The sequence below is a fragment of the Vigna unguiculata genome, chromosome 4 (assembly GCF_004118075.2).
Source record: "Vigna unguiculata cultivar IT97K-499-35 chromosome 4, ASM411807v1, whole genome shotgun sequence".
Taxonomy (NCBI): Eukaryota; Viridiplantae; Streptophyta; class Magnoliopsida; order Fabales; family Fabaceae; genus Vigna; species Vigna unguiculata.
The window spans coordinates 42,533,197-42,545,686 of NC_040282.1; the positions used below are offsets into that span (position 1 = coordinate 42,533,197).

At 38.3% G+C, this 12,490-nt stretch overlaps 2 protein-coding genes across 3 annotated transcripts; one reads left to right on the top strand and one right to left on the bottom strand.

Moving 5' to 3' along the window:
• The first annotated feature begins 848 nt into the window (after positions 1–848).
• LOC114182688 (mediator of RNA polymerase II transcription subunit 33B-like) lies at positions 849–9,526 on the top strand. Of its 2 annotated transcripts, none has more exons than XM_028069603.1 (10): positions 849–1,803; positions 1,995–2,311; positions 2,421–2,512; positions 2,893–3,244; positions 3,699–3,909; positions 4,670–4,784; positions 4,915–5,076; positions 5,843–6,509; positions 7,378–7,584; positions 8,190–9,526. In XM_028069603.1, the coding sequence occupies exons 1-10, from the start codon at positions 1,109–1,111 to the stop codon at positions 9,308–9,310; spliced, it is 3,939 nt and encodes a 1,312-aa protein (XP_027925404.1). In that variant the 5' UTR covers positions 849–1,108; the 3' UTR covers positions 9,311–9,526. The 2 variants fall into 2 exon arrangements, with proteins under 2 accessions (XP_027925404.1, XP_027925405.1); XM_028069604.1 differs by having other exon boundaries at positions 850–1,803; positions 8,193–9,526.
• A 573-nt stretch (positions 9,527–10,099) lies between these two features.
• Positions 10,100–10,925, bottom strand: LOC114181508. The gene has a single exon (XM_028067981.1). The coding sequence runs from the start codon at positions 10,709–10,711 to the stop codon at positions 10,229–10,231; it is 483 nt and encodes a 160-aa protein (XP_027923782.1). The 5' UTR covers positions 10,712–10,925; the 3' UTR covers positions 10,100–10,228.
• Positions 10,926–12,490: the final 1,565 nt, after the last annotated feature.

A 12,490-nucleotide genomic window follows, 5' to 3' on the forward strand; every position in this document is an offset into this window, starting at 1 on the left:
TAAATGCAAGTGATACAAACCGGAAGAGGGACCACAGCAGAGAGAGAATGAACGAATGAAGGAAACAGCAGAGAGATATTGAACGAATGAAGGAAACAGCAGAGAGAATGAACGAAGGACAGACGAATGAAGGACAAGAAATTAAAACTCTGAGGCACCACGAACCACTGAGAGAGCAAAAATTTAAATGAAAGTGAACATGGGATGGAGAAGAAACGAAACGGATTTGAAGAAGTAACGTTTTGGGGGTGCAGGATGTTGGTGACGCAGTAAATGAAATTTACTGCATCGTAACCACTTTCACCCACTCTCTCAGCCGGTTGTAAATAAGGGTATTAGAGTAATTTTTGGGGTACTGAAGAATCGTTGGAGGTGCAGGGAGAAGCCCCCATTATTTATCTCCTTGATGCAACCGAGTTTCAGAGACACGTAATACCGTGACACCAAAGGCTTTAGCTTCATATGTTTCTTAGAAATACTTTTCACACCCCATATGTTTCCTCTACACCCCTTAAATATTAAAATCTTCGATTTACTCTTCTGTTTAAAGATGTTTATTTTTATATAATTTTTTTAAAATTGTGAAATCCATAAAATACTTCTAAACTATTACACATTTGGTGACAATGATGGAAAGAGGGTGGCCAACAGCAAGGGAGTGGTGGGTGCAAGGGGCAGTTTTGCCTTTTGCTCACTCCATGGAAGTGAAGGAAGAAAAAAAATAGGGGGTGCAGGAAGAAATGCCCTCCATGTCGAGAACAAAAGAAGAGGAGGCCCAGTGGCAGGCCCTGAATTGGTGGTTTGAATGATTTGAGTGGTGGAGTGCGTGAAAAGAGAAGGAAAGAGACGAAGATGTTGACGAAATGATGGGAATGATTCCATTCCATGCTTTGAAATGCTGAGACTCACTTTATGAAAACTTTGAATACTGAACAAAAGCCCCGTCCAAGTTTGCTTCATTTTTTAAATGTCCCAATCTTATCTCATACAAATAATAAATCACAACTGCTACATTTATTTTTTTTTCAAAATTTGAAGAAGAAGAAGATGAAGATGGTGAGTGAAGTCTGAATCGAAGAAACTGCGAAGTGAAGAGATCGATCGGTGAATGGAAGCGATGGTGTGGGAGGGAGTAATGGAACTCACCAAGTGGGCGCAGGAGAAGAAGACCGACCCTCTGCTGTGGTCAATTCAGGTCAGCGCCGCCCTCAACTCCGCCGGCGTCTCCCTCCCTTCCGTCGACCTCGCACACCGGCTGGTCTCCTACATCTGCTTCGACAACCACGTCCCTCTCGCATGGAAGCTTCTCGAGAAAGCCATGGCGGTCAGAATCCTCCCTCCCTTGCTCGCCCTCTCTCTCCTCTCCACCCGCGTCCTCCCCCACCGCCACCTCCACCCCGCCGCCTACGCCCTCTACATCGACCTCCTCAACCGCCACGCCTTCTCCCTCTCCTCCAACATCCACTTCCCCAACTACCCCAAGGTCATGGCCTCCATCCACCACGCCCTTCGCTTCTCCCACCTCTACTCCTCCTCTTCCCACGACCCCCACCCCGGCCTCGTTCTCGTCCACCTACTCTTCACGCTCGTCTCGCAGTTGCTCGAAGCTTCCTTGGACGATGAGGGACTTCTCCAACACAAGCCCCGATGGATCGATGTCGATAACATGCTCATTGACGCCTCCCCCAACCACACCAAAGACACCTTGCACCGCAAAAACACTGCCATGGCTATTGAGACCATCTCTCGCTTTCTTCACCACAAAGTCACTTCCAGAATCCTCTCACTCGTTCAGCGAAACATGTAAGCCTTCGTGTTATCATGCTACACCGAAACTTTATATATACGCCCCATTATGTTCTCTAGTTAGAATTGAAGTTGAATTGGTTATGCTTATTCTCAAGCTCGTTCTTATGGGAGAACATTGACAAAAGAAGCACCTTAAGAACTGCATTTATTTGTGTTTACGCTGACTCGGTGGATGTTATTTGTAGGCCAGCGCACTGGGGACCTTTTGTTCACCAGCTTCAGCGGCTTGCCGCGAACTCGACCGTGTTGAGGAGCTTGAAGCAGGTCACTCCTGACTCGCTTTTGCCTTTGAATTTTAACTCCGCTCCTGGGATTAAGGGTTTGTCTTCTGAATGGAAATCGACACCTAAGCTTGAACTCAGTGCCGTTGTGGCTGCCTCTTGCGCGGTTCAGTCTTGCAAAGATAATTGGTCTTCTCTTTGGCTTCCTATTGATCTTATCCTTGAGGATGCAATGGATGGAAATCACGTGGCTGAAGCTAGTGCTGTTGAAGTTCTTACCGGTAAGCATAAATTTCAGTGGCGCAGTGGTTGCTGGACTCAACGGTGAATCTGGCAATGATAGGAATTTTTTTTTGTTCATGCGTTGAAGTGATTGTTGGCTAATTGCAGGGTTGGTTAAGGCTTTGCAAGCAGTTAATGGTGCTGCATGGCACTGTGCTTTTTTAGGTTTATGGATTGCAGCACTACGGCTAGTTCAAAGGGTAAGAGTTGATCCGAGGTATATTAATTAACTAGAATTTGCTGTAGGGGATGATTTCTTCCATGTGGAAAAAGGGTAATTCCTGAAACGAAATGCAGACTAGCAATTTCATATTTTGGATAGTGACAAACCCTTTGTGTATGTGCGAGAGAGAGATAGACTGCTTGATGGACTTAGCATGTGTATGATAAGATGTAGTCACCCAAAGAACATAAGATATTGCAGTATATCTGTTATATATTTTACTTTGTTGGTCGGTTTACATTCAACTGATTTACTGGTTTTTTACAAAATGCAATTAGTTACTGTAATTTTTTATGCTATTGGCCTCTGTTCCCTTGTTCCCTTGTTTTAAGACGTACACATTCCCCCGTTTTTTAGGAGAGGGATCCAAGTGAGGGTCCAGTGCCTCGCCTTGATACCTGCTTGTGTATGTTATTGTGCATTACAACCCTTGTAGTTACCAACCTTATTGAAGAAGAGGAAGGGGAACTCATTGAAGAAGCTGAACGTAGCCCTACAAATCAAAGGATGGACAAGCAGGCTTTGGGAGAGCGCCGTGGGGAATTGGTTATCAGTTTACAGCTATTGGGTGATTATGAAGATTTACTCACTCCACCACAATCTGTTATTTGGGGATCCAATCAGGCCGCTGCCAAGGCTACTTTGTTCGTATCAGGACATAGTGGATACTTGGAATATACGAATGTGAATGACTTGCCCACCAACTGTTGTAAGTAATTGCTCTTATAATATGAAACACTAGTGGTGTTTGGTTTGGTCATAGAAAGAACTCACAGGTGGAGTACCTAACTTAAAATAAAAGCAGACAACTTTCGCTTGTATCTTTTGTACAGTTATAACTAACATGTAAGAAATTTCGTGATTAAGAAAATGACAATGTAGGTACTAGTGAATGCAAACAGGCAATATGGATCAAATATGGATATGCTTTCATTTAGCCTGTTAATTGTTACTTAATAAATTTCAGGGCTATTCAACTTGACCTTCGCTCAATCTCTATCATGCTCCTGATATTTTTGTTGTGAATGATCAAGTTTTCTCTTTTCTTCTGATTATTTTGTTCTCAGATGTGTGCTCTCATAAGGGTATCTTGTGTTTGTCTTGGGCCCCTTATTATTCCTCTTTGGTTTGAGAGTGATAGCTCATCATGTTTTTTCTTGCAGCGGGCAACTTAAGGCATCTGATTGTGGAGGCTTGTATAGCAAGGCATCTGCTTGATACCTCCGCATATTTCTGGCCCGGTTATGTCAGTGCACCTTTCAATCAGCTGCCACATAGTATTCCTAACCATCTACCTAGCTGGTCATCATTAATGAAGGGATCACCACTGACTCCTCAATTGGTTAATGTCTTAGTTGCAACTCCTGCTTCTAGGTATGCTGCTACCTCATATCATTTCTGTAGTCATACTCATACATTACATGTGCTCTGTAGGAGTGCTATATCCACATGGCAAGGCAGCAATGACAACTCAAAATTATTATCTTGTCTAGTTTTTCTATTTAACTTTTCTGATTCCTTTTCAGTTTTGGTATGATAATACAATTTTTTTTTCTATAGTATGTATCCTGCTGTCTATATCCCTGCCCCCCCTCCCCCCAAATATGAAAGGAAAAACAGGACTTTTATAGTTATCTTTAATATGGTTTGCAAATACGTACTAGCATAGAGTTAATATTGAAATACCATAGATACACTGCATATATTATTTAAAGAGTTGTTAAGGAGTACCTTTTCTTAATTAAACTTGGGCAGGGTAGTAATAACTCTATTGGTTTATTAATCCCATCCATTGTATCTTGGATAATGGACCTCATTTCATCTGGTAAACAAAATAGAATATTACTTGTATCAAAGGCAAAGTAGAAATGCATACGTAGATATTTAATAGAGATAATGCATACATAGATATTTAATAGAGATAACGCATACATAGATATTTAATAGAGATACGCATTCAAAGTGTGCATTAATGTGTTTTTGAAAGTAGTAACTGTCCAATTGCCTGTAGTATGCTAATACCTGGGCTTCAGTTACACTTTTCTGTTTCCTGAAGTTCAGGGTACCATATGCTCTATTTATATATTTACTTGTGGTAAAACAACTGAATTTAAGCTCGTGGATGTAATGGAAGCTTAGCAGAGATTGAGAAGATATTTGAATTTGCAATCAATGGCTCGGATGAAGAAAAGATATCTGCTGCTACCATTCTTTGTGGGGCATCTTTAGTACGTGGTTGGAATGTGCAGGTGATCCCAACACCATTTTCATTTTATTTTCTTTTTTGCTTTATTCTCGATAATTCATTTTTGTTTGCTTCCCTTCCTTTTCAGTTTTTGATTTTTTACTCATGATTGTAATGATTATCTTTGGATGTAGGAACATATCGTTTTTTTCATAGTAAAGATGCTTTCACCTCCAGTTCCTCCTAAATATTCTGGGACTGAAAGCTATTTGATCAACCATGCTCCTTTGTTGAATGTCCTTCTGATTGGAATTTCATCCGTAGACAGTGTTCAGATATTCTCCCTACACGGTGTGGTATGTTCTGATTTAATATAGCAAGTGGTGTACATTCTTGTTTCACTCAAAGGAAAAAGGAAAACTAATATGAATGACATAAATGCTTTTTAGAACAACCCTACCCTATGCATACAGACAGAAAATTTGTCTTATTCAATTTGTTGGTACTATCAATTAAAAAGTTTTATTTTTTCCCAAGAAAGGATTAGTTAATAACTTTTAAAATTTGGGCTAGGGTCTAACTTAATCCTACACAGCTAGCTTGTAAGAAAAAGATTACCCAAGCATTAGGAAGACTACATTGAAATATTTCCCTAGTCAATATGATTCCAACACCCCACCCTAGATGCTCAAGATTAGACATATAGAATGTGGACAAATATGGGTGACATTGTAACGGCACCCCTATAATTAAATTGGTTATATCTCTAGTTGATACTAGATTCCAACATGCTCCTTCACACTTAGGATTGGATATTTAGAGTGAAGACAAATGTTGGTGGCCCAATAACATCACCGATGATGCCTAGGAGTAGACATTTAGGGTGTACACAAATATGTGTAACCCAATAACAATTATCGGATATGCTTTAATACCATATTAGAATTAAATTTTAGGGTCTAACTCAAGCTCCATAAAACCAATTTATATGGCGAGAGTTGTCAAAGTTTTATAAGAACTACATTGGTCCGTTCCCTAATCTATGAGGAATCACAATAATAACTATTGAAGTTTTTAGTTTGTTGTCCTATTCTATGTATTCATTTTAATTTCTTCTTTCAGGTTCCGTTACTTGCTGCTGTTTTGATGCCAATATGCGAAGCTTTTGGATCATCTGTTCCTAATCTCTCATGGACTGCTGTTACTGGTGAAAAACTCACTTGTCATGCAGTGTTCTCTAATGCATTTATTCTCCTGTTGAGACTATGGCGGTTTAATCATCCACCTGTTGAGCATGTGATGGGTGGTGCAGCAACTCCAGCATTAGGATCACAGTTAGGTCCTGAGTACCTTTTATTGGTTCGAAATTGTATGTTAGCATCCTTTGGGAAATCACCAAAAGATCGAGTAAGTTGTAGAAGATTTTCAAAAATGATAACTTTTTCTTTAGAGCCTTTATTTATGGAATCCTTTCCAAAATTAAACATTTGGTATCGGCAACATCGAGAATGTATTGCATCTACCTGTTCTACACTTGCACCCGGAGGGCCAGTTTCTCAGATTGTTGAAGCGCTACTAAGCATGATATGCAAGAAAATAAATCGAAGTGCTCAGTCATTGACGCCTACAACTTCAGGAAGTAGTAATTCATCTTGCTCTTCACTGGATGATGCTCTGATGAAACTTAAAGTGCCTGCATGGGACATCCTTGAAGCAACTCCATTTGTTCTTGATGCTGCTCTTACTGCTTGTGCACATGGAAGACTCTCTCCCCGTGAATTGGCTACAGGTTTGCTCAGTTCACTCGTGGATACATTCTAGCCTCGTTTTTTTTTTAATTGCTTATCATTAATAACTGTTTCAGGATTACACTGAGGCTTTCATGTTATAAAATGTGAGAATGTCAGTTGTGGACTAATGATGATCAAATATTGAACATGGCTCATGACTATCGGAATGACTTAGCAAGTGAAAAGATTGAATACAAGTGCTTTTTTTTTCATAAAAATGATATTGTTCTACCAAACTCTCTTGTCCACTTGTCACTGAAATAAATTGTGTTTGCTAGGATTGGGAAGATAGTTAGGAAAGTTATTATAATTAGTTGCTTGGAGGAGTTAGTTCTTAGAGGGAATTTGCAAGGTAAATAAAAGGAGGAGGATGCAAGAGAAGAGGCACCCTCTCTTGCATGTTTAACTACAATTGAGGACGTAAGAAAAGACTTGGTCATGTTTGTTGTCCTGCGGCTACGTTTCTCCCAAATCCAGATAGGTTTGTGCTCACTACTACTCTTTTAGTTGTGTACTCCCTAGTGTGGACGTACATGTTTGGAGTGCATGCCAATTGTTTGACAAAATCACTGGTGGTGTAGAAGTTTGCAATTAAGCTAAGGAACCATAAAATTATCAAGCAAAATTAAAAGGTATTTTTTGAAAAACTTCATCTTAGTAGTGTCTTCAAAGATGAAGGCTAGGCCTAATGCTAGGTAAATCCATGCTTCTTTAAGTTGTGATAGATTAACTTATTGGAACAATTGTACGGTAATTTAAAAATTCTAAGTTTGGGAGTTCATTGAAATGGGTTGCCATTGTCTTATTTTTTAAGTTTTCTTTAGGCAGCTGTTTGCTTAATAAATCATCTGCCTGATTTCTATCTAGGTCTCAAAGATCTGGCTGATTTTCTTCCGGCAACTTTGGGAACTATTATAAGCTACTTGTCAGCTGAAGTAACACGAGGCATTTGGAAGCCTGCTTTTATGAACGGAACTGATTGGCCAAGCCCTGCTGCAAATTTATCTATTGTTGAGCAACAAATCAAGAAAATTTTAGCAGCCACAGGTGTTGATGTCCCTAGCCTTGCTATAGGTTTGTCAAGTTTACTTTCTTTAGATGAATCCTTCTTTTTGAGTTCAATTTATCCTTTCCTTGGTGATTGTTGTGGCATTTTTCGTTTTCTCCCTATAGACCAACTAACCTGTCATGTTCTGCATATTCGTAGTTATTTTTTGGAAGTAACTCGTGGATGATGAATTAGCTACGGGCTATATGATTGACATAGAAATATGAAGTCATTGTCTCCAGTTTTTGACAGATCGTGTTTTCATTACCTGTTTATATGAACATCAGCCAAAAATGAAGTGAACGTTCTCTATATATGTTAGAAATATGAGAAATGTCCAATGATATCATCTTTAGAATATTTGAGTATCTGTGATGATCTCATAGGACCATATTTAGAATCTTTATAATCATAGGGATATTTAATTAGAACCAAAGTTATTATAGTATGATTTATAGACATATCATGTTCACAGGAATACAATTTTCTATAATTATTTGTATCTACTGTAATTATCTTGCATAAAATAGACTCCTTTGTGTAGTCCAGACAGTTTTCAGCATCTCTTGTATCTTTTTTTCTATCTTTGACAAAATTGATCAGTTGACACTACTTCTCTAACTGCTGCTAGCAGATGGTAATGCTCCAGCTACACTTCCTTTGCCGTTGGCAGCTTTTCTGAGTCTCACAATAACATATAAACTGGATAAATCTTATGAGCGCTTCGTTGTTTTGGCTGGACCATCTTTGATTGCCCTTTCTTCTGGTTGCCCCTGGCCATGTATGCCCATTGTTGGTGCTTTGTGGGCTCAGAAGGTGAAGCGTTGGAGTGACTTTTTTGTATTCTCTGCTTCTGCAACTGTCTTCCACCACAGCAGGGATGCTGTAGTTCAGCTCTTAAGAAGTTGCTTCACTTCCACCCTTGGACTTGGTTCTGCCTGTATTTATAACAACGGAGGTGTTGGCACGCTCCTTGGTCATGGCTTTGGTTCTCACTTCTACAGAGGGATCACTCCGGTTGCTCCTGGGTTTCTCTACTTAAGAGTTCACCGGTCTATTAGAGATGTCATGTTTTTGACAGAAGAAATTGTATCTCTTTTAATGCTTTCGGTTAGAGATATAGCTAACAGTGGGTTGCCCAAGGGTGAAGTGGAGAAGCTAAAGAAGACCAAGTATGGGATGAGATACGGGCAGGTTTCTCTTGCTGAATCAATGACACGTGTAAAGCATGCTGCTCTTCTTGGGGCTTCGTTTCTTTGGATATCTGGTGGTTCAGGTTTGGTTCAATCTTTGATCACAGAAACTCTACCTTCCTGGTTTTTGTCAGCGCAGGGGTTAGAGCATGAAGGGGCAGAACCTGGAGTTGTTGTGGCTATGCTGAGAGGTTATGCACTTGCGTGTTTTGCCGTACTTGGTGGAGCGTTTGCCTGGGGTATCGACTCTTCATCACCAGCATCAAAACGACGACCAAAGGTTCTTGGGATTCATTTAGATTTTCTTGCAAATGCACTTGATGGAAAAGTATCTCTTCGCTGTGATTGTGCAACCTGGCGTGCGTATGTGTCAGGGGTTATGAGCTTGATGGTTAGCTGCACGCCACTGTGGATCCAGGAACTTGAGGTGGGTATATTGAAAAGAATGAGCAACGGATTAAGACAGATGGATGAAGAAGACTTGGCTCTGCGACTGCTAGAAATTAGAGGGACAAGCGTCATGGGTGAGGTAGCTGAAATGATCTGCCAAACTAGATAATAATAACCTAACGGATTTTATACTCATTTCATTTGCTAGTTGCTACCATTTCTGTACATAGCAATGTAAATTTCATAATTTTGTATTATCCCATTGAATTTAGAGCAGTTACGTTTAGGTAGCAGTATGAACCTTTGATCATAAAATGTATTACAGCAAATATTGTCTTAATGTGTACTTGTAGCATTAACAGATTCATGAAGATTTTTTTCAACACTTGTATTCCCTAACAAGCATATTTCGTTATGCATTTCCCAATACCAGCAAGTTCAGTATTTTTGAAGACTACATCACCATTACTATTAAACAATGGTTTGGAATATGTTGTTAGGACAGAATGAAATAGAAAAAAATGTTACTGTTTTCAAGACAGACGATTTGTTATATCACAAAATGAAATTAAAGGATGAACTGTGTGAATTATTAATTCTTGTTTAAGATGGTTATTAAATTTTAAGTTTATGTCATTATGATCTCTGAAGATAATATTTTTATATTAATGAAGTCTCAAATCAGTATTAATTGAAAAAACAAAACAACAAGTTTGAGAAGTCAAATAATACACACGATGTCCACAGACAAGAAGAAACGCGTAAACGAATTGGAAAGCCTTCAAGTTGTTTTCTGAAACCACCATCATCTAACTTCACATTCCTTCAATCTGGTAATCATAACCAAATCTTGTGAAATAAACATCATTAAATTTCGCTCTCAATCCCAACTAAAATCCAACAACAATAGAGTTGAAGTTTTCTACAATGAAACCTAACAATTGAATATAAGAATAGCCTAACAATACTGCATGTCTAATGTCTTGAATTAGTTTCAGTAATACATACAATTCCAATCACAATAAAGGAAAAAAAAAATCCTAAACAGTTCCAATCACAAGAAAGCCAGAATCTGCAGAGCTTCTGATTATGATCTTGCACACAGTGGTTCCTCTGCTATGGTCTCAAGCAAAGGTTTCTTTGACCTGGTGATGGACAACCTGTGCATGAACTCGGGGCTAGAAAACTCTTCAATGTCGTCAAGCTTCAGCTTTGTCTCCTCCACTTGTTTCTCAGGAACAACTCTGACTTTGGCAGTGACCCTTTTGGCAGTGAGTAACAAGGCACCCATGTCAGATGGTTTGACCACAGAATTAAGCCTCTTCATGGGATGCATCACATAAACATTCCCACACTCAAGCTCTTCATCTGCGTTGAGTGCACAAAACCTTCGTCCAATATGCAGAGACCGAGTGTTCACCACAAAGAAACTTGGCATCTCAAGCATCAGTTCTGCTGCTTTAACTCCTTCTTCAAACTCCTCAATCTCACCACTTGGAAATATCACCTTTATGCCTCTCCAATGCTTGTTCCCTGCTGTTGATAGAGTGCAAGAAATGTAGTTCCCCATCTTCTTCTTCTTCTTCAACTTTGCAAACACAGCTTCTTTCAACTTTCAGTGTCTATATATAGAAAGAGAAAATGTGATGTGAAGTGGTGTAGTTAATTAAATAGACATAGGGTTGACATTGTAACAGAGTCCGCGTTAGTGGCAACAAGAAGCTTCTGTGCCATTTTCGTGAAGTTTGTGATAACTTGTTTACTTCTTCTTCTATATGTTTAGAAACGGAAGCTTATGATCTGTAGCCATGACAGTGTACGCGTGAAACGCAAATGCAATAATATTCCTTATAATTATTATTATTCCTTCACCACAGATGACAAATCCCATTATCTGTAGTGGCTTCCGCATAAAATAAGGAAGTGACTTTATTTATTATTATATTATAGTATGTATACTTTTGGACGCAAAAAAGTTTCATCAAAATGCATGTGAATGTGAATTCACGGATTTGACAATTTCTAAAACACTGGTTTCGAAGCTTTGCGTGACTTTATCATTTGCGGTGACCGTGTCGGTTTGTGGACAAGTCATAAACAATATTCATATTCATAACGTCGTTCCTCTCTCATATTTCAAAAACCATAACTATTTTAAAATTAGAATCGGTTCATTTTTCGAACTTTGATATGGTTTAGTCTTCAAATTTTTTAAAACTAAACAAATAATTTTCATAATCTAGTTATCTTAAACTTTTTTTATGTGTCGAATAATGTCCTTACAGATTAACGTTTAAACTATGTACATCATTTTAGATGTTCCAATTCAAATGTTAATATCAACTTCATTTAACATGTAAACAAATTCGGCATTGTTAGATTAAAATAACCATACACGTTCGTTTCTTAAATTGATAATAAAAATGTATCAAAATTTAAAGAAAAAAATTATAATTTGACATCCAATTACTATAAATATATTCAATCCTATTATTTATTGTCATATATATGAAAAGAATTATGTCTTGATTGCAATGAATAGGAAGCTTGATGCTAGCTTCTACGTTGTTTTTTAATTAATAATTGGACATGTTTCTCCATCCCATAGACTGTTGGATGACATCTCATACCTCTATGAACTTGTATTCATGATTACCTACACATGTTTCCTACGATAAACTAATTGGCTTCATTCTTTTTGCATTATTTTTCTCCTAGGTTTGTGTGTGTGATGATGGAAAATCTCATGCTTCCCTCTTAAGTATTAAATTATTATGCTTAGTTTGTGCTTGAGTTGATTCCCAAAGAGTTAATGTTGGGTGGAAGCAATAGCAGTTGCGCTTCCACATTTTCCAATTGTCACATCCTCTCTATTATAATATAAGACAATGTAAAAAACGACTTGCAAGATCACAATCTACACACAGTAAGAACTTTCCTCATCCATTGCGTCTTTATAAACCAGAAAAATGGTTCAAAGCATCAATTTTCAACTGATTATAAATCAATACATGAAAAACGACAACAGAGTTCGGAAATTTACCATACTTTTGTTTAAAGGAGTACAGTACTATTTGCAATATCAGTGAACTCAAAATTCTTCCGATCATACTACTCAAATATTTCATTTAACACTTCCAAAGAGTAATACAAAAAAAAAAATGAGAGACTCTGTACTTGTGTTTAGATCATAGGAGTATCACAAAAGTCACGGAGATGCGTGAAGAAACAACCCATATTCTACATTAGCCAAATGTTTAGTTGGGTTACTCTCTTAATGATTGAAAACCAAGGCCACGAAACGTGCGTCCAAATGTACACTACAAATAGTTAAACATAATATATAGAA